The following is a 21,699-nucleotide window of genomic DNA, read 5'->3' on the forward strand; positions in this document are numbered from 1 at the left end:
ACATCATACAATATCCCCTCACTTAAACGTTCGAAATGCCTTCCGGGTGAAGGGCAGAGCTCTCTCATCCCCACGTGCGTCATTCATATATCCTTCATCGTTTGGTTGCGAGCTGCAGGGGTTCAGACTTTTTCTGCACGTGTAGAATCCATCACTGTCGCGTCTGTTCGTCATATGCGCTTGTCGTCTGTCATACATCTAATGAAACAACCTGCCGGTCTAAACAAATCAGCTTCTCTGTCAGTGTCACAGGGAGGGGCCATCTGTGCAGCCGCTCCCCAGAATTACACATCCTCCGGGCCAAGGTCTCGCTAAAGGCAACAAGCTCCAGAACTGACGCCGAACAAAAACGGCCATTCGCTTCAACAGTCAAGGCCCATCTTGAGGACAAATATGGTTCTGTAAATGGTCAGCTTTTTCTAATTCATGAACTGATTTTTTATACGTGTATATATGTATATGTTTGTCTGTCTGTCTCTCCCTCTCTCCTCTATTTTCCCCTCTCGGAGTACAGCATGGGCTCATTTGACTCTCCCCTGGCCCTGGCCCTCGCCCTAGCGCTTGCTCTGGGATTCAGCACCAACGTATTAAGTCTCAATCCAGATGACCCCAATGTCTGCAGTCACTGGGAGAGGTGAGCCCGCACCGTGCCCCCAAGAACACTTTGAATTTCAGATTTCCCTTGCACGCCAAAAGGGGGACCTTCAGGTGAGGTCGGGAGTCCTCAGCGCCGGCCAACATCGACTGACGTGCCGGTTCTGGAAGTTTTGTCCGCAGACTCTATAAACCAAAGTTTCAGATCTGTTCACAAATTCTGCACGACAGTATTGATCTCGCTCAGCCCAAGTCGCCAAGCTCTTAGAGGTGGGAGGAGAGGAAGCTCCAAAATGAAATACGGAGGCAAATTGATCAGTGCACTCTGGTTCCAATCAATCACTATAGCCGTGTAGGCTGAATAATTATTAGTTGTGCTGGGTTGTGTCACTTATGAAAAATAAGCAGGAATAATTGCTGTCCGCATGCAGAGGGGAGGAAAGGAGGCTGTGAAGATATATTGTCTGGATTATTGCCTGACTGAGTTGAGGACACTTAGATACCACAATGCAACCTTGTTGGCCAAAATGGATTCCCCAAATGGGTCGTTGTCACGTCTTGACGGGGAAAATGGGATTTTCATCTTGGCCGGCGTCCTCTGATGGCTTCTTACTGCACCTGGCTGCCTACATAAATCCCCCAAAAATAAGTGCTCTGATTAAGACGATATAATTGATTGAAGTAAATATGTTGTTTTCGTAAATATGCTTGCGTGGGTTTTCTCTTTCAGCTATGCTGTGACTGTCCAGGAATCCTACGCTCACCCGTTCGACCAGATCTACTACACCAGATGCACAGACATCCTCAACTGGTTCAAATGCACGAGGCACAGGCAAGTGCTCATAAGGCCTCCTCGTTTGTCCCCATGCGTGCGTGCAAAGCTGATCACGGCCCCCTTTTGTTCTCACCTGACTCAGAGCCTCGTCTGTGAAGCCCTATCCAATAGGGACATTTGCATATTCATGCCCCCGCTATTGGAGCCGGCACTCTGGAACAGTTAGAACCTGAATTCCTCTTTTACGGTAATAACCTCACAACAGCTGTTTTAATTATTGTATTTCGGTATATAGAGGAAATCGAACTTCATAGCTGGCGACACAATGGGCCGCTGCCTGAATACTGATCTCAACGTCGGTAAATAGAGGGGCCTTGGATTTTTTTTTTTTATTATTCTGTTTTGTTCATTGCCTCCCCCTTCATCCCACCCACCCACACATGCGCGTGCACTTTACGAACTTGCGAGTAAGACACAGGGCACGTCTTGTGCACGTCATCCTTCTTCTGTATCAGCAGCTGCACGGTTGCCCGCCTTTCAGGAAATGGCGACTTCCTAAATCTCAGAGCTGTCCCCGTGTGCTTGTTTTTCAGGATCAGCTATAAGACGGCTTACCGGCGGGGGGTGAGGACCATGTATAGGCGCCGCTCACAGTGTTGCCCTGGTTACTTTGAAAGTGGAGACTTGTGTGTTCGTGAGTATCCCTTTTCTGCTCCTTTGCCCCCCCCCCCACACCCTCTTCCCTTTGTCCCTCCCAATCCCCTGATCACACCTATAGCTGGGGCTTTATGTGGTGGACCTCTCAGTGCAGGGGGGTGGGGTGTAAATATTGTCATCGATCATCCGTGCTGGCGGCTTGCAGATAAAACTATAAAAATCCCTTCCAAACCGATAATCCTATTTGTCATGCATAACCAATAAGAGCCCGGCCGCCACTTCCTGTGTTAAAATGCCACTAACCGTGTGTATTTATTTAGTCTCACACAACTGAGCATGATTTAATATGAGGTGTTTACACCCTATATTGTACCATGGTCTTTTCTCTGCTCTGCTTCTCCAGCCAAAGTAATTTAATTGAACTTATATAACAATGTGCAGAAATTAACGAGCCAGTTGGGCCCTTTTTACGAGCTGAGAATGCACAGTGTTGGCCATAAAACCACACCAGAATTCAATAACATGAAAAGAGCAGAAGCGGAGAAAATTGGAGGTAGAACAGTATATGGTGATTACCGCCCTGCGATGTCGTTTTTATTGCTTCATTAATTGTCATTGATTTCTATTTTCATTCCGACACATCAAACAGAATATTTCTTCCCTTAACCAAATAAAGTAGCAGCTCGTAACTTTTGAGTTTTTTTTTCTTTTCTTTTTTTTTACTATGCCTGGCATGTCTGATGTTTTATTCTCTTTAAACAGATTGTGATTTCATGCCGATATTTCCCCCCGATTTTGCAGAAGATGAACGATCTATTGATACAACACCTTCGGACATGCGGGGAGACTATAGCTGTAGCCCAGCATGTCCTCCATGCTTTACAAGGCCGAAGGGCAATAATTGAGCACTGGGACCAGAGCCAGCGAGGAATTAGAGCAGATGTGATTATCTGGGGGTCTCGGAGAGGGAGGCGTAGATTGATCAATGATGTATTCATACCCATTGGAAGGACAATGGAGGTATTTGTGCATTAACAGCCATTTTCAGGGTTCTGCCCGGGTGAATGTACACAAACTAAGTGGGTGTCCCTCACATTTGTCCTCCACAGAACGCAGTGTTGTTGGGCTAGCCTTATTAAAAAATATTTTTTTAAAAAGCTAGGGGGGGAGCAGGCCTCCTTCCCTCGTTCTCCTCCAGGTGAAGTGGGTTGTCAGAGTTGATGAGGGCCAAGAGGGCAGTTTTGCTTTCTGCTGTCTTTGCAAAGTGTTCCTCTCCTTTTAATCCTGGCTCTCCCTGCAAGGATTAAGAGATTTGTACTCAAACAAGTATTTTGCTTGCAGGGACAAAAGGAGGCATTTAAAGGGGAAATCAATCCCACAAATTTTCGGTTTTTATGCATTTTTTTTTTTGTCGTTTTACTGAATGCAACGATACACTCTCATAATGCCGTGTGCTGTGGCAATTTCCAGAGAGCTGAGTGTTTAGAAGTCGTGACGCACATCTAAAAAGGTTTATTACTGCCCCATCATAGAGACATGCGAACACCATGGCTTCCACAAGTCACATGGGGGTTGGAAGTCACCCTGCAGTGGATCTTGACATCTCATATAACAAGTCGTCAGGGAAGCAATAGTAAACACCCTTGCCCTGCAAAACGTCCTTCTTGTTTGTAGTGCAAACCAATTTTGTTTTGTTTGGGTTTTTTTTGCGTTATGCCCGTTTTTTTAAATAACGTACGATTCAAATATGGCATCAACACCTGGATAACACAGTTAAGTAATCAAGGAAAATAAAGGAAACCATAACAAATCAACCAAAGGAGGTTGAGTCGGTTCATCAGGATACAACATTTACTGCCAGATACACTTCATCACTCCTTACCCGCATTACTGAGACATAACCAACCCACATACTTGTAGCACTGAGGCAAAATGATTGCTATAATAACTTGTGTTTTTTACAATTGAAAATGTACATTACAACAAAAGAGGTTGAAAAGAGCTGCAATTACTCTAAAGACCGCGAGAAATGGGAGGGCGGCAGCAAAAATGTACATTTACACATAAAAGCTTTTGCTGGGATAATGACCAACTGTTGCCTATACAGGGTGCAAACTGTAGTACACTGCAATGGATCTTCGTTAGCGTCTGTGCCAATGGCCCCACGTTCAACTCGTCACAGCAAAGCTCCCGGCTAGGATGAGTTACACATAAAACGATTTCTTTCTAATGAGCCCTCACTGTCTCGGACCCCACATCTGTGTTATGCCGCTGACCCAGCGCTGCCTGATGGTTTGTAATTGGCCCGTGTACAAAACGTAAGTTTGTTTGAAGTAGTCATTTCTCCCCTAATGAATGTGATTATTACGGCCGTGCACGGAGAGGACAGGGAACCCAGCTAATGACAGCTCTTGTAAATATCTAAAGGGCCTGACGACCTCTGAGGCCTTCCCGGGGCTGTCACGCTTCTGCGTTCGCCACCTCCAACTGAACATCTGGGCTGGACGCCTCCAGCGGCCACGACTCGCGGATGATGCAACACAATTTAATCGTGCCCAAAAAAAAAAAACGGGGGGGGGGGGCTAAGGACGTCATGTTGGTTCTCACTGTAGAATTAGTTAAGGAAGGTTTGATTAAGTTCCAGGCAGTAATACTTGCAAGAACATTTCACATTTTGAGTTTTAATGATCGAGAAGATGATGAGATTTTTCTGTAGACAGGGCCTTTGATTTCTTTTTCATTTTTGGCTTTGTTGCATCCCCCTTCCCCCCCAATGCTTCAAAGACACCCCCCCCCTTTTTTTTTAAGTGAATCATCTCTGTGCTTGAGACATGAGGGAGAACTTCTGGAGGCAGACATTCACATGTGCCGCAAGCCGTTCCCTCCTTACTCATCTAACTATTAGCCATACCCTGCTACGCCATACGTTCCACAGGTCTTTATCTCTTTACAGCTCTCTAAAAAAAAATGCACGCAATGCAATGAAATGTAAAATAACCACAAGGTGAAATAACCTAAAAGTGAAATGAAAATGAAACAAACAAACCAGAAGAAGATGTATTTTGTGCATGCCTCCCCCAGCTGCAGCCGGGCGAAGGAAATAACCTAACCGGAGTTGTATCTGAAAAGATCCGCCTTTATCGGACATTTAAAAAGATTTAATTTCCGAGTGAGAAAAGAACGTTAAATTTATTAACACGGCGTAGCAATCACCAATTAACACCATTGTTGCTCATTCTGATAACACGTCCGCATAATGGTGCAGATTAGCCTTTTATCTAGATGAAAGACTCCGTTTTCTGACACGTTCCACAGACGTGACTTAAGCAGAGTGATTCATGAATTTCAATTAAAACCAAAGACCTACTTCCTACTTTATTATACCCTCCGCTCAGCGCTCTGGTTCAGATCTCGGGAGAAGGGTGTCCTTTACCCCCCCCCGCCCCCCCACCCGCCTCCATACTCAAAACTTAATTTCCATATTTCTAAAGGATGTGTCCCTGTTCCCGCTGATCAGGAATTGCTGATTGAAACTAAATGAAATCAACTCATCGCGGTGACATTGAATTCCGCTCCCTTTCCCTTTGAATACCCCACATACTGAGGGACTCATTGATTTCAGGCAGTCGATCTGACACCTTCGTCAGCACAAACGTTGTAGGACCCCCCCGACACACACACACGCACACACAGTTTCTTTTTTTCTTTTTTTTTTTTTTTTTTTTGCTGGCTTACTGTAATCAGACAGTTTGCTGCCAGCTTACTGATGCTCAGATATCTGTCCTGCATTATCTCTCAGTCTCTGGTTTACCATTTTTGCCTCTGGAGCATTTCTGCGATTAGCCCCTGCCTGTGGGTGTGGGTGTGTGTGGGGGGGGACTCTTTCCTCTCTCTCTCTCTCTCTCTCTCTGTCTCTCTCTCTCTCTCTCCTCGCTCCTCCTGCAGCCTTCCTCCTGGCTGTGGATTCAAATCGAAGGCTGATTGAGTGATAATCTATAGCAGCACCGCTCGGGCCTGGAGCCAGCCCCTGCTGTCCACGTTGCCTGCAGGATGAGCAGCACGGTGCTCCGCACATAGCTGCACCATCAGCCCAGCGCCCACGCCGCCTGAAAAATGTCACCGATTTTTGAAACCCCCCCCCCCCCTTCTTCAGCCTTAACATAAATAAAGCACAAGGGAGCAGAACCGGGGCAGTGACTCGGATGAGATCTGATCAGTAGCAAGAGGACATTTCTCTCCCCTCAGCTGCCCTTGGATTGTGTATCATCCCTCCTCAGGCTACGCTGGCGGAAACACACCGCCGAATCCCATCAGACAGGGCTGTTTAATTCGCACCGGCCTGGCTGTCTCCTTTATCCAAGGGCATAGGTGTGGTTTCAACACTGGCAGAGACATTTTTTGAATGGTTTGTTGGACTAACAATATGCATTCCTACCCCCCACCTGTCAGACCTCAGTAGTGAAGCCATAATATGCAGACCACCAGCCATCACTCAGGATCCCATTCACCCCCTTATGCCATGCTTCACATTGCTTCAGGTCCAGGTCCCTCACCTGGAGACGGGCTTTGTTCCCTCTGCCATTGAAGTTCTAAACTCACTGAACCTCTCAACTCTTGTGTTAGTGTGTTGTGTCCCCCTGTTCTCTGTGTATGTCCTGTGGTGTGTACAGCATGTGTACATGTGTTTGCTGTATATGTGAGGCTCTGTACAAAACAGTGAAAACAATTCTCCTCTTGTAGGGCAATAAATATCTATCTATCTTGTGTGTGTGTGTGTGTGTGTGTGTGTGTGTGTGTGTGTGTGTGTGTGTGTGTGTGTGTGTGTGTGTGTGTGTGTGTTACAGACCCATAATCTGCAGAAATGGAGGTGTATTTCATGTAGTTCTGCAGGGGCAGCTCCAGTTGGTTTTCCACCTTGTTTTGGGTTTGAAAGGCCTACATCTGATTAGTTTTTCATTACATTGTTTATCCAGCTCTGGTTATCCTTTAATTTCTCTTTTTTTTCTTTATTGTTCTTCTTTCTTATTGATTTGATATTCCTGTTATTTAATCTTTCTATATTGCTTTGTAGCTCTCATTGAAGATACGTTTATATAAAGCGCCTTGAATTGTGTTTGTGTATTAAATGTGCGGCTTCATAAAAGGGGGTCTGAAATCAATTTTCCTCTTTCTTTTTTTTTTGGGGGGGGGGGCTTTTCGCCGAAATGTTACCAACAATAGAATGTTCGCTGGTAATGTTAAAATGATGACACTTGTAAAGCACTTTTTAACATTGTTTTAGAAAAGTGCTTTATAAATAAAGTTATTATTATCATTATTGTTATCATTATGATGATGATGATGATGAGGATGATGATGATGATGTGCGAGCAATGAATACAAGTTAGCAAACAATCCAGACCCGAGCTCTGAATTTAAGATTACTTGGCCTACATTAGCTCTGGATAACAGATTCTGATAGAACTGTTCAACGTTAATCTTTTAAACTATGACAAATACCGAGCGCCTGGGTAGCGTAGCGGTCTATTCCGTTGCCTACCAACATGGGGATCGCCGGTTCGAATCCCCGTGTTACCTCCGGCTCGGTCGACCATCCCTACACGTCCCATCTGCAGAGGGTGGGAAGCCGGATGTGGGTATGTGTCCTGGTCGTTGCACTAGCGCCTCCTCTGGTTGGTCGGGGCGCCTGTTCGGGGGGGGGGGTATGAACCTCCCACGTGCTACGTCCCTCTGGCGAAACTCCTTACTGTCAGGTGATAAGAGGCAGCTGGCGACTTCACATGTATCGGAGGAGGCATGTGGTAGTCTGCAGCCCTCCCCGGATCGGCAGAGGGGGTGGAGCAGCGACCGGGACGGCTCGGAAGAGTGGGGTACTTGGCCAAGTACAACTGGGGAGTAACGAGACAAATACCAACCTCTTCTGATTCCCCGCCGTAGCCTACACTGTACAGACGCTACTGCCCTCGCTAGCTATTCAGTGGGAAACCTGCAGCTCTCCGCAAACCGAACATCGACGCATGGGAGCGGTTGCGGGGTTAAAGCCACAAAAGTCGTTTCACATCGCTAAAAACGTTGGCAGGGACAACTCTGTGGTGCCTTGACGCTTGCCAGATGAACTTAGATGATGTGGGGTTACTCATACTAAGTGCTTTTTCTTTTTTTTTTTGTTACACTTTCTCTTGGGTCTCACGAAAACTGGCAGAGTGGCAAAAACTCCATGTAGGTCACTTAATTATTCACCAAACTTCCAACTCTATTCAACGCACTCCCAGGAATACCAATGTGGCCCCCCAATCAATTGGCCACCGTGTTGCTCGATATGAATGATCAAGAACACTGCACACTTAGTAAACACCGCAACGCGTGGGCCGGCTGGCTACATTAAAGCGCCGGTATGACAAAGCGCTGGCTGATCAAATTAGAGAGGATTTACGGCCCGTTTCTCCCTGGCCCGGCCCACTGGTAACGGCTCATCGCAGTAAAGCAAGGCTCTGTGATAAATTGTTGACAAGGGGGACGCAATCTCTTCAGGAATCATCCGGGCCAGCGTCAGGTTATGGAGATGGGTCATAAATATGAGTGCCACTGCTGAGATTTAGTCCTCCTGGTGGTATTGGGTAGATACGTATTGAGCATTCAAGTTTATGGCCATTCTGTCTCAGCTGGTTCACCTCATGGTTTCCATTATACCTTTTAGTGGACGCTGTAATCTTTTTGTGTGTGTGTGTGTGTGTGTGTGTGTGTGTGTGTGTGTGTGTGTTTCTGAGTGTACTGAAGAGGATGTTTCTCTGTGTTTCTCAGCCTTGTGCACCGAGGAGTGTGCCCACGGCCGCTGTGTGTCTCCCGATACATGCCAGTGTGAGCCCGGTTGGGGGGGACTGGACTGCTCCAGTGGTGAGTGCACCCCGCCTTTTAAAACCCTACCATTAGTCCCTTGAATTCATTTGTTCCTAAATGGCATTAAAAAGCCAGTCAGTCCATGATACATTGATGTGAATCATACAAGTGTGTTGCATCAGCGTTAGTCTATCTCAAAGCTGCTCGGGTTTGTACTCTTTCTTCTTAGCAACCACAGCCAGTGGACCTGGTAAGTCACAATGAATTCATTTTCATCTGCTGGAAGTGTTAGTGATTTGCTTGATGAGAATAGTGGACGGATGGCTGGTTGCATCCCCCCCTGTGTCTGCCGAGCTCTCCATTATGGTCTTAATCATGATTGGACTGGTGCCTATGACTTGTGCCGTGGGATGATGAATCAATGCCAAGCTGAAACAGAGCACTGCGTTGGCCCCCCTGTTTAACAAGTTTACCTCTGCTCCCCGAGCAGGACTCCAAGGAGGGATGGGAGGCTGGAGTTAGGCATGTCTGTGCTGCAATCAGCTAAATGCTGCAGTCAGACAGGAGGGAAGGAACTATTGACTCCCCCGTGATACCTGAAGAGGGATGTGACTAATTGATGAAAGTGAATATAAATTGCCTCCTTTTCCCAGGTTCAGGAGGAAGCTAGTGGTGTGGATGACCCAGCCCACCCCTTCACAACAACAGATGGCAGGCGTCAGCCTACATTCCTGAAAACGCGCTCTGGTTGTGTCTTGTCTGTGGTTATCAACGCGTTCCTGACCCCCCCCCCCACCAGTCCATATTTAGAGCTCTACCTTTCAACCAGCCCTTTAGTGTTAACACTTACTGCCTTCAGAGAGCATATTTAGAAAATGAGTCATGGTGAGGAAAATCATATCTGGTGGTGTTGTTGTATAGATCTATGGGTTTTCATTAACAGAAGAGCCATTCCCTGATTACCAACTGTGTGTAAATCAGCTGCTCTCGCTCTCTCCCCCCCGGTTAAAGCCCATCTGAAGTATATTCATGGGCAGAAATGACAACGCTGAACTGTTTGCTGCAGAACTCGCCTACCGGCTGGTTAGAATCCACAGTTATAGACATGAGGAGGGTGCCAGGCTCAAGACCCTCAGGGACACTTGTTCCGCTCTTAGTTGGTTAGGGGCGCAGTCATGCACGCATCCGTGTCTGCAGGTGCCGGTCTAATCCACCTTATTAAAACAGACCTGATGATTGAGACAGGCATTATTCATAACTTTAGATTTCCATACCAGGCACAGGTCCAGGCTTTTTCATTTACGAGCTTTCATCTTTAGAAATGAGCAATGTGTGCCAGTTTTTAAATTAAATCTGCCCCCTTTTCCTTCATATAAATGGTGCAGCGCGCGTTTTTGCCTCTTACTGTAAATTTGACTCTCTCCCAGTATATAGATAGGGGATGGGGGCTCTAGTGATCTCCATGTAAGTGGATTCAGCCATTACATTAAGTCCCACTTGGCTGAAAAGAGCACATTAACATCTATTCAGTTCAACACAATCCCAGCCATTGCTTATTTAGCCGGTTTTGTCTACAGCTATTGTTTGTGAGTCGGGGTATTTGTACTCAAATACCTCGGGCCCATTCCCTGGCAGCATAGCGGCAAGAGGGCAGAGCGAGCGGGTTACACGATGAAGGACATGTGACTGCAATAAAAAAAAAAAGTGTGTCGCCCGGGCTCGGAGACACTGCCATGAGATGCTGAGCGGCCTAAAGCTGAAGTGACAGCCTCTCAGCCAATGATCTGGAGTTGGATCAAAGCCTTGGACCTCGTTTCTGGAGCAGCACCCACCAGGAAACAGTTATGTATGTGGGTCAGGTGGTGAAAATGAAGTGTTAGACTGTCAGCAGCTAGAGAGAAGAAGAAAGGCGGCGTAAGGGGCTAGAGATGGAACAACTGGCAGGGAGCTGCGGCGAGGCCGGGGAAAAAAAAGATATCGCCTGTTTTCACCTGCTGGTGTCCACCTGGTGTAGCCAGAAGTCATTCTCTCCTTATCTTCTGCCTGTGGCCACAGTCTCACTGACCCCAGATCTTTCCTGTGACCTCATTGGAGTCGTGGCATCCTATGCCTCATCCCAAGGACACATTACACTGGTGGATGTTGAGCACACATACAATAGCAAAAAAAAAAAAAAAATCAGATTAAGTTTTGGCACGTTCTGCCGCTACCTTGAGCATTTGAATCTTGTTCTAGGAATTTTGTGCATATAGAATCTACTATACACACAAAAGATGGATCAAATAGTTATTAGTGTCTGTATTTGTTGTTTTTTCTGTCTATTGTGTTTGTGCAAACTTGTATCAGTTGTGTCTCTGTTGACTTTGCAGTGCTTGCACATCTCAGGGGCTGATAAAACGTGACTCGTCTCATCTCATCCCATCTGGAAGATTTGAGATCGGGCGTCCATGCTGAACAGTCAAACAGAGATTTAAAAAGAGATTTTAGCAAAGCATACTCCGCACCTTCAGCGTTCACTTTTTTTTATCGGTTCTGACCATCCGTCCTGTTTTGGTCTGTGTGTGTGTGTGTGTGTGTTGTGACGTGTCTCTATTTTATTGAAATGAATATATATTTTTTTATTATTGTGGGCTGATGTGTGACACCTCTTACACTTTTCCTCCCCTGAAAAAGTAAGCGTGATGCTCAACTGGGGTTTCCCTGGCGTAAACAAAAGTCGATTAAAGGAAATTAAGAGCTCGGTAAACCAAGGGTCGCAGCATTCTTTCGGAGACAATTTGGACGGGTGCAGCTCGGTTTACAGACCCGTGCGATGTGTCCAGGGCCGGATTTAATGGATGGATTACACTAGGCAGAGCATTTTTCTTGGGCCCCCCCTCCCCACCCCACCCCCCAAACAAGCACATTTTGATACTTTGTAAACAAACAGTATTACTTTTAACTGCCACATGGTTATTATGGTTAATTAGTTAGATACTATATATTTTTGTTTATCATTATCTATTTATCGTTTAAAATATTTTATGTTAAATATTTTTAATTTAGACCAAAAGTTGATGTTTTTATCCATCTCTCTGGGCCTCCCCCCCTTGTGGTAATTAGACCCTAGACAGCGCCCTAGTTTGGCTATGCCTAGATCCGGCCCTGGATGCGTCTCCGGTCCTCTTAGCGGAGGCCCAGCAGGTGCATTACCGATTGCGGTTCGCCACAAATATGGCGTCTATTGCCATAGAGTGAGCGTCACACTATATTGAGCCGTACCGGAAAATGAAACCCGCGTGACCGAAGCGTTTCCTGTCTTGACGTGAAGAAGGGAACGTAATGATGGCCACCTACACGGTCCTTGAGTTAAGTAAACGTCCGTTCTAATCCGACCTGCCTCCCCCTGATTATTGTGCACCATCCGACACTTCAGACTGAAGCATTCTGAGTTTCCTGAGCGCAAAAAAAGGAGAAAAAGTCGACGTACACCTTTTCGAAATTTAAGTATCGGTGACCCGACCACCCCCCTCCCCTTCTCCACGGGGGCCGCACGCCTCTCGGCATCTCTCTCCGCGGTTTAATCACTCATGATGAGCCTGTCTGTCAGCCGGTGTGCCACGCAACAGTAATAACAGCTTTCACTTAAGGGGGGATAATAAAGATAGATGTTGTGTATACTGGGCATATTCAGCCTAGACTCGCCATCATTTATGAAATATTAGGTGCGGTGAAGCGATAACATTGATTTCGTGTGCTTCACTTGGATAAATGATACGTTTAAGTAAAAGAAATGAGCTCAAACATGACAGTTTTAGTGCCGCTTTCTCCCGCCGCCGGGTGACGGTTTCCCTTTACTGCGGCGGAAGTCTCCACCCGGTTGCCCAGAAGATTTTAAAATCGATGCGGCTCTCGCAGGATAAGTGTTGGGAGAAGTCCGAGAGGTAGTTAAGCGTTGTTAACCGCAACCCAGCAACCCCCCCCCCCCCCCGTGGTCCACGAGGAGATCTATCACACTTAATAGCTGAATCTAATATGTATCTCTGTGGTTTGTCAGCCATGGTCTGTGATTTAAAATATTCCTCCCTAATGCACTGGAATGGGCAGGCAGCCATTGTGCTGGATGCTTCACATGGTTTATTGATGAATGTGATGTTTGAAAGTGTGTTTATAGGATATAGTACGAGACAGATGAGCCAAATACTGTATGGTAATTACTACCGTAAACAATAAGAAGTTGAAGTATGCAGAGGTTGTATGTTTTGAAATTAGTGCTTTTTTTTTTCTTTTTTTTTTAAGACTGAGTTTTGAAGAAACTGCAGGTTTTCGGGGGGGGGGGGTACAGTGTGGAGGTGGAGGATGAGTCCAGTTATATGTTTTATCACGGAGTTAAGAGTTCATCGCCCAAGCCCCTGCCCATTGCTGCTGCTGCACAGTAGTTATTGCAATGGTGCAACGGACGGATTCAAAGTAGGGGCCAGCCATTTACTTCAGCACTTCATTGTTTCATTGCACATCATATTGCCACATGTACAGCTAGACCAAAACCATATGGTTGAGTTTGGTCCTGTCTTGAAAATCCCCCTGGATGAGACTCCCTCTGGCACCTGTCCATTTGCACATTATTCTCTCTTGTGCATCTAAGCCAGATGATGTCACTCCAGTCTCCCTCAGCAGCAGGAAACTGACACGTGTGGGTGTCAAATTGCAAGAGACTGAATGAGAGAGAAGGGAACAGAGATGCCTGAACAGACCAGCTGTTCGCTGACCCATCACTTCACTCTCTTTCCTGTTCTCTCCATCTCCTTGAGGCTTATCACTTCCCCCTTTTCCCCTTTAATCTTACAGATAAAAGTTCAGTATGTGAAATGTGTATGTCTGTGTGTGTGTTTGTGTGTCTGAAAGTCTGCAAGTCTTAGTCTCTGTCAATATAAATGCAAATAAATATTGAGCGTTACTTGTTTGAGACGATGACCAAAAAGCTGACAAAAACTGGAAAAAGTACCATTTAATCTCCGCCAAACTTTTAAAAAGTAGTCGGAATCGATAGAATTCTTCATTATACAAGTACGAAGCGATTCCTTTTGGGAAAACCATAAATATTCTCACTGTACTATGCTGAAAGGCGTGTGTTGCTGCTATTGGTAATAACAGTCAGTGCTGACTACCCCGTTCATTTTGATAGATCAAAATGCCAAGGCAATGGTATTACTCTTGGGGACAGGAGCTGGATCAACCCATGTCACCTCGGTGAACCTGCTATGTAGGTGGTGTTTTTGTGTGTGTGTGTGTGTGTGTGTGTGTGTGTGTGTGTGTGTGTGTGTGTGTGTGTGTGCGCACATGCATGTGTGTGTTTTTCTACTCAATAGGCTTAGCCCTCCTGGGTCAGCTGAGCTTGGTTCAGTACTGTGCATTGAACTCCCATGGAGCATTGCGGCCAGGTTATTTACTGCCGAGTATGTGACAGTGTTGTTGATTCCTCCCGAGCAGGGGGTGCTGGCTCATCTGGATATTAGTTTACTGCACCCCTCCTCTGACCCCACGCTTGACTGATGGCTAGGGGAGGAGTGGAAGATCTATCTGTAGAAACAGCGCAATGATGCCATTGGCTATTGAGCAAAACAAATTGAGCCTCGTGGTTGTCACTTCCAACGGTGTGGTCAATCATGGACAATGAGGGGTGGGCGATTTGGTTTTGGAAGTATGACTTTCATATTTGTCTGCGTTTGTCCTTGAACACCGCTTGGTATACAGAATGCACCGTATGGGGCGTAAATCATTGTGTTGGAATTTGGAATGGCCCATGTGGGCGCCAATAAAGAAAACATGAGACACAAGTGGAACTTGATTGCTGCTTGTAATGCAAATGCATAGACACACACACAAACACACATTTCTCCATGACAGTGTTTTACTCACATCGCCATCATTGGCTCAACATGCAGATTGACTTTGCCCAGCTCTGAAGATTTTTTTTTTCTCACTATCCCATTAAGAAGGATTTATTGTTTCCCAAGAGCTCCCTGCTCCATTACCTTTGGAATAATGCCTAAAGCATATATGCGTGTGGCTTTGTGTGTGTGTGTGTACTGGGTGTGTGTGCATGAGTGTTTTGGGTGTGTGATTGCTTGTGTGTGTGTGTGTGTGAGGGTGTTTTCTATTCTCTCGTGTTGGTGATGGGGTATATGGGTGGAAAAAGTTAAAAAAAAAAGATCGTAGGGGCATCAACTGAGCAAAAAGTTGGTGAATAATTGTCGTGGTTATTTTCATAGAAATAGCATCAGCATGCACTGGCACTTCTGAAAGTGGAGAAGCTTTAAAATCTCGTCCCTGTGGTCATTATTACGCTGTAGATGCTTGTCGTTAGGCTGGGAGAGAGGGAGAGAGAGAGAGAGAGAGAGAGAGGGAGAGAACACTCCACTCAGTGCTGAGTAGCCCTGCAATGATGGCTTGATTTAATAAGAACATTAAAAAGTCTTATCTCTTGTCCTTAAGAGAAGGTCAGCGTGTCTCAAATAGCTGGAATCCTATGATAACACTTAAAGAGATAAGATAGCCCCTGAATACTGATGTCAAACAAGGCTGTGTCACGCTCATTTCACAGTCCATAAATGGCGCTTGATTTTGCGCTCCGTCGCCGTGTTTACGACGTTTGTTGCCACAGATTCAGCTGATTTCATTGATCGTTGCTTTTGACGACCTCTTTGAAATGCAACGCGCGGCGGTGGTAGTTCCACACCTCTGAGGGAGGACGCGGTGCTGTGCTGTTCGGGGCCGCTCCAATGCCAAAGACTTCTTGCCTTCGCCCTTCGCATATTTTGCGCCTTGCAGTGATACCGGTGCGTTTTCATCCGCCTTGTGTTTTCGTCGGTGGTCATTTTCTTTCTTCTTTGTCTGTGACTGTACACGTGTGAAGGCGGTTCAACGTTATTCCCATTGCAAAGTCTTTTGTAATGACACCTTTATCACCTATCATGACTCTGGATTGAGGGGCAGTTATCGTGCCGTTGGGGCGAATTTCTTGAGGGCCCAGCTTTGTTCTTAGGGGTATGGGGGTCACCAAGGGTCTTTACTTTGGGTCTGGCGTTGCTATGTCCTTAGCCTGCTGTGGGAGTGGGAGCATATTAGCAGTCTCTCTTAGATCCTCTGGTGCACCTGCAATCTCCTGATGTTTAACCCTGGACTTCATTGGAGTGTTGCAGTGATTACAGGCCGTCCTGAGGGACATCGATTGTCCTGCTCCTCCTAGGCGAGCCCCACACAATGCTGACGAATGAACTCGTGGCCCTGCCAAGTTCAATTAACTGTCAGTGCCGCATCGACGAGCTCCTCCGTTTGTTGAGAGTGAAGAAAAACAAACTTTTAATCAAATTTGCCTCTGGGCCCTAGGGTATCTGGGGTTGTATTTTGCATTCCGCTCGGTTCTCTCTTGCCTGCAGTCGTACGAGCCCTCAGAAGGTTATATTGCATGTTGTTTGGGTGAGCGAGATGGCAGAATGACATGTACTCGGCTTTAATGGCAACCCTTTCTTTCTTCTTCGCATCTTAATATTTAACAGCCACAAAGCCGAATAACAAAAGATGCCGGAAGATGCAAGAGGTCAAATGGTGCCAATAATAATGGCCAATATTGGCATCACTTTATGCCATGACACAGCTCTGGTATGCAGAGTAGAATCACATCCAGCCGGTGGAGTTGTTTACTTTGAATGCACATTTTGGTGGGCGTTTATAATTCACCAAGTTTGTCGTTAGAAACCGGTGTGTCCCTCATGCCCGTGTCTATGTCAGCTTCTGGAATGGCTCCTCTGGCTAGCAGATCAATAAACGCTTTGGTCTGATCTTGCACAAAGTTTGTGTATTTATCGAGACATTGCCATCTCCATAAATACCCTCCGCTAATTCCACTAAGGTCGAGATAAACAACTCCGCTCTCTTCTTCTCTGATTAGGGTAATGCGGACATTAAAAGCCCTAAAATTCAATTAAACCGGTGTCTTTTGCCACAGAGGGAAGGATGAGGACAAAAACGCAGGCAGACACTATCGCGTCTGCTGGGCGTATTAAGTGGAGCAAAGAGATCCAGCCTCGGATCTAAGCATTGGCAAAAGGGCATCCGGATGATACGGATCAAACGAATCTTTAGAAGGAAATGAAATCACTCGCAGACGCCGGGACGGGTCCGTGAGGTCCCAGCCCGTGACTTCTCCAAACGCTCGTGGGGAAGTCGTGAGGAAAATAAGGTCAAACCCTGTGCAGCGGCCCTACCCACAATGCCAAGCCGCGCATTATATTTAGAATAGCAGACCTGTGAAAGTTCCGCGCGTCCTGCAGCACGCGCTTCATTAAGTCGTTTCAGTCGAGCTTAAGATGGATAAAAGATAGAAAACGCTGACTTACTGGATCGGGCACACACATCCTCAAAGTAATGAACCACCCCCCTGAGAAATTAGATTTGCAAAGAGACTCGGGCACCATGAGATTTTCCTCTGCTTCTGAACCTTAAAACGCCGGCCCACGTTATGATTCCGGGATGGCCCTCCGTTTCGAGCGGAGCCGCGGTGTCGTGTGAATGACAAAATCGCCCTCCGCCGCAGAGCAAAACGAAGGTTCAGGTCCACGGATCAATACCACCAGTCCTTGCCTTGACTCTGGAATGAAGCCTCCAACTGGGGGAATTAGATTCTTTTTCTCTTTTATCTTTTATTTGTCCTCAAGCCAAGATGGCCGCAATCACGAAAAGTGATTGATAATTAAATCTGGTTTAGCGGCAGCGTCATGATTTTTTGATATCTGTCCCTCCATTTATTTTAAACATCACTTTGATTAGCGATTCTGGACTTACATCTTACGCGGGTGGGTGCTGGAACCTCCTGCTCCCACCAGCTGGTTCGATTCATTTCTCAGCTTTCTTAAAACGCAACTATCAGAATGTCAGTGGGGGGGGGGCGTTCTGTTTCTTTCTCCCTCTCCCTCTCTCTCTCTCGTTTAAGTCTCCATCATATACACACATATACAAAAATGACACTCGCAAACACACACAGAAAATAGCTTCCAAGTTGCTGCTGTGTGCTTTTGACTTCACTTTGACTTTGAGAGTTGGGGGGGGGGATAATTCATGTGACCGGCAAGTTCTAGAAAAGGGGGGGGAAACAACACCGCATCGAGAGCCAGGAGTTCATCTGAAGTTAACCCGAGGTTTGTTTTTTTTCTTTTCTTACCTTCTTCCGTTTGTGCCCTTCTTTCGGGGCGGTCTCCGAGGGGTGTGCTGCACCGGTCCGGAAAGAGGGAGCAGGATGGAAATGTCTTAATCGCTCTTCAAAGGCCAGGTATCTTATCATCTCTGCCCTTTTACTGGAGTAAGCTATCTGTTCATCCATTACCTGTGCTGTTCATAGCTATTTCTCCGTCTGCTCATCTAAGCTGATTCGATTCAGGGCCCACTGCAAATTTTCAATTTGGTTTTTGAGGCTTATTTAACATTTTCCCTCAATTTTGCATTGCCCCGGGTGAACACTATTCACACCATTTTGCGAGCGGACTTGGAAACGTGTGTATCATTGCATTTTGTTGGTCATTGCTTGACAGCTGAGACTGGCTCATTTCAGGGTAGAGGGGTAGCATGTATACGACTTCACAGGTCAGTTTGAGAAGGCCGGGGGGAAGGCATTTGTCTCGTAACCTGCACCGAATTGCAGCCTTTCGGCGTCGCCGGTTGTCAGACCCGCCGAGGAACGCCTTCCAGGATTTATGGCATCGTGATGAGCATTTGCATAATGTTAGATCATTAAAAAGCAATTATCCCTTTGTGTGTGTTAGCGCGTGTGTTTATATATATGCATGTCTGTGTGTGTGTGTGCAGCTGTGTATTTGTTTTAGTATAGGTATTTGCATGTGCTTGTGGTGATGTAGTGGTGTACGTTGCCTGGCGGAGTGTGTTTTATTTTCCAAATACTTTGAGCAAACAGATTGTCCTTTCCAAAATTATTTGGTTTGAATAAGCAGCTGTTGTGCTCTGTTTGCTCACATGATTCCTCACAGAGAGGGATGGTTAAAAGGCTTGCAGCAAAAACTCCTTTGCATTTGCGACACATAACCGACTCCGCTATATTACGCCAATGGGCCCAGGGGCTGTAATGCTCATTAAGTCAGGTATTATAATTTTACTATTATGGCACAAAGGTATGTACTTTTTCAGACAGATAAGCACCGTGCACAAATTCATGGGCTGTGGAATCCAATTGTTTTTGCTGAATGTGAGGTCTCGTCGTTGCCTTGATCGGAAGCATGCAACCGGAAGCAACAGCAGAAAGATAAAACATCCGGAATCGTGCTCATTTTGCTAAACCAGAAAACTTCCGTAGCAGACTGAAAGGAGGAAAGCAAATCAACGCAAGTCTATCCAGATCGGTTTAAAGACCTGAATTAAAAGACAACGCTGATTCTTCCTGACTGAGCCGTTTGAGAGCGACACTTAAGGGCTTAATTGTCCCGATAACGAAAGTTTCGGTCTCTTATTCCTGAAGTCTAGATTTGGGAATGGGTAGTCTGACCCTACCTGTGGATCAAGCACCGGCTGAAATCCTATCTGCTGCATTATCAGCAAGTATGTGGTGTGTTCCGGTGGCCTCTGGACACTGCTTGGCATCCTGCACATCATATTCTTCGTACATTTTATAAATTCATTATAGTTCTGTTTATCGTCTTTCAGTGTTGTATTGTGTAAATTGTGTAAACACAACATCCATTGCACGTTGTCCGTCTTGGGAGAGAGATCCCTCCTCTGTTACTCTCCCTGAGGTTTCTTCCTATATTCCTCCCTGTTAAATGTTTGTTTTTTAGGGAGTTGTTATCCGATGAGAGGGTCTAAGGATGGGATGTTGTGTTGCTGAGCCCACTCAGGCAAATTTGTAATTTGTGATATTGGACTATACAAATAAAATTGACTTGACTTGACTTGGAAATGCTTTTGGTTTAAGAGGAATAGAGATTTGCTCTGGTCTAAAAAAACAGGAAATAAACATGTCCACAATGGTGCTAAATGAGCATTGACTCAGGTATGTCCTTCTGTTTGCACTGTTTGTGCCTTTTCTTTGGAAAGAAGCAAACTTAGCACTATTTAAGCGCATATTTGCACACTTCATAACATGCCGAATGGGGCTGGGACATTATCTGGCAGTGGTTCCCATTTACTTTAAGTGACATCCTATGAAGGACCTCTGCAGCTTGATCTCCTAGTGTCTCATCTCATATTCCCGTCATGTCATTTGGGATGAAGATAGACACCAAACTGACACCAAACATCAAATGTGATTTTGCCATAATGCTGAAGAGAAACCCCCCTCCTTGGATGGACTGCACATGCATCTATTCTCACAGTGACCACACCCTCTCCCTATTGATCACAGGTTGCCCCATGGCATATTCAACTTCAACCTAATTAGAATTAATAATTGAGAATAGGAAATCGATGGGTGCAAATTAAGCGTGATACCAGTTTGTTGCATAGGCTTGACATTGTCTCTCGAGTGGCTGTTTTTGGCCATGAGACTGACCCGCTGCTGAGTGTATGCCTGGAATGCCATGTGGTTTAAGGCATTATTCATGCCTGTGCTTGCAGTTGTTCATGTTAAGCATGTTTATTTCTCCACTATGGTTGCTTGAGTGTTGTCATCTTGTGGCATGGGAGTAAAGGGTTTATTTTTTTAACAGGACAGGGCAAAGCGTGAATTATTAATTGGAAGGAGCAGTGGGCTGTGTAACAATTTGCTGAGCCACTCTATTTCACGAGCTGTGTAGGGCTCTGTAGAACAAGCTGCTGGTTTACTGCATTGGGGCAAAAGCATCTCTCAAGGCATGCATGCATTACTGTTCAACCTGAGCAGCTTTATTAGGAAGAGCACCTGTTCTGCTGAAACAGGACCACACCATAGTGCCTGCCGGGGATACAACGTGAGCTGACCTGGCCCTGTCGTCTCTGGTCAACCTCCAGCCCTTTAACTCTGATAGAGCTGTGCTGCAGAGGAGCAGACTGGCAGCTTGGGGGCTCATATTGATCAGGGGTTCACATCCTGAACAGAACTTGTACAAATGATCCGATGCTCCCTGGGACAAAATACCCAGGCGAGACCGCTTTATTCAGTGATGCATTGTCCTAAAAGAATTAGGTCTTTCACTTGTTAGCATTTTGTGGTTTCAAATAGACAGAAGTCACATCTTGTTGCCTCTTCTGAAGTTGCAGAGGGTTGTTATCCGGGGGGAGCACGCGATGCCGAGTAATGCTGGAGTGTGTCAGAAATCTCCATTGAGGAAGTAAACTCTCCTAAGGCTGTGGTCACACCAAAAATCACCAGAACGAAATCCCCCCCCCCCCCCGTGTCCTTGTGGCACCGCAAGCTTGGTGACCAAAAACATTAAACACAACGTGAGACACAATTTACCATCTTCTCCTGCTTCACAACTGACTGCGAACCATTCTGGCAGAGCACAATTCTATAAAATGAATGGATGATGTGAAACTGCCAAAATGATAGCTTCCTCCATATTGGACTCGGCCTAGTGACTGGCCTGCAACTCGGTGAAAGCAGTTTAACTATTGGTCGACGGCATGAATTTGCAATGCAAAGTGGACCTCTAAATGAAGGCGTGATGTGGATTTACTTCGCTTTCAGAAGCAAAACCAGTGATTGCAACGATCCCATTAAAATGAACTGATTTCTGTGCAAAATATCACTGTCGTGCAGGCTGGTGTGACCAGCGCCTTGTGAGAGTGATTGTATGTGTATTGGGTTGGGGGCTAGGTCCTCTGCTGTTCTTTTCCCCAGGGGAAGAAGAACACACTAAAGCTAAACAAAGATG

General features: G+C 46.0%; 1 protein-coding gene across 1 annotated transcript in view; it reads left to right on the forward strand.

The window, feature by feature from the left end:
• Nucleotides 1-572: 572 nt before the first annotated feature.
• Nucleotides 573-21,699, forward strand: part of megf11 (multiple EGF-like-domains 11) — a 63,063-nt gene continuing 41,936 nt past the window's right edge. The window contains exons 1-4 of the mRNA XM_056282474.1: nt 573-634; nt 1,325-1,426; nt 1,963-2,063; nt 8,828-8,920. Coding sequence (XP_056138449.1) covers nt 2,003-2,063; nt 8,828-8,920 — 154 coding nt within the window. The 5' untranslated portion in view covers nt 573-634; nt 1,325-1,426; nt 1,963-2,002. The remainder of the gene's footprint in view (nt 635-1,324; nt 1,427-1,962; nt 2,064-8,827; nt 8,921-21,699) is intronic.

The sequence above is a fragment of the Lampris incognitus genome, chromosome 6 (genome assembly GCF_029633865.1).
Source record: "Lampris incognitus isolate fLamInc1 chromosome 6, fLamInc1.hap2, whole genome shotgun sequence".
Taxonomy (NCBI): Eukaryota; Metazoa; Chordata; class Actinopteri; order Lampriformes; family Lampridae; genus Lampris; species Lampris incognitus.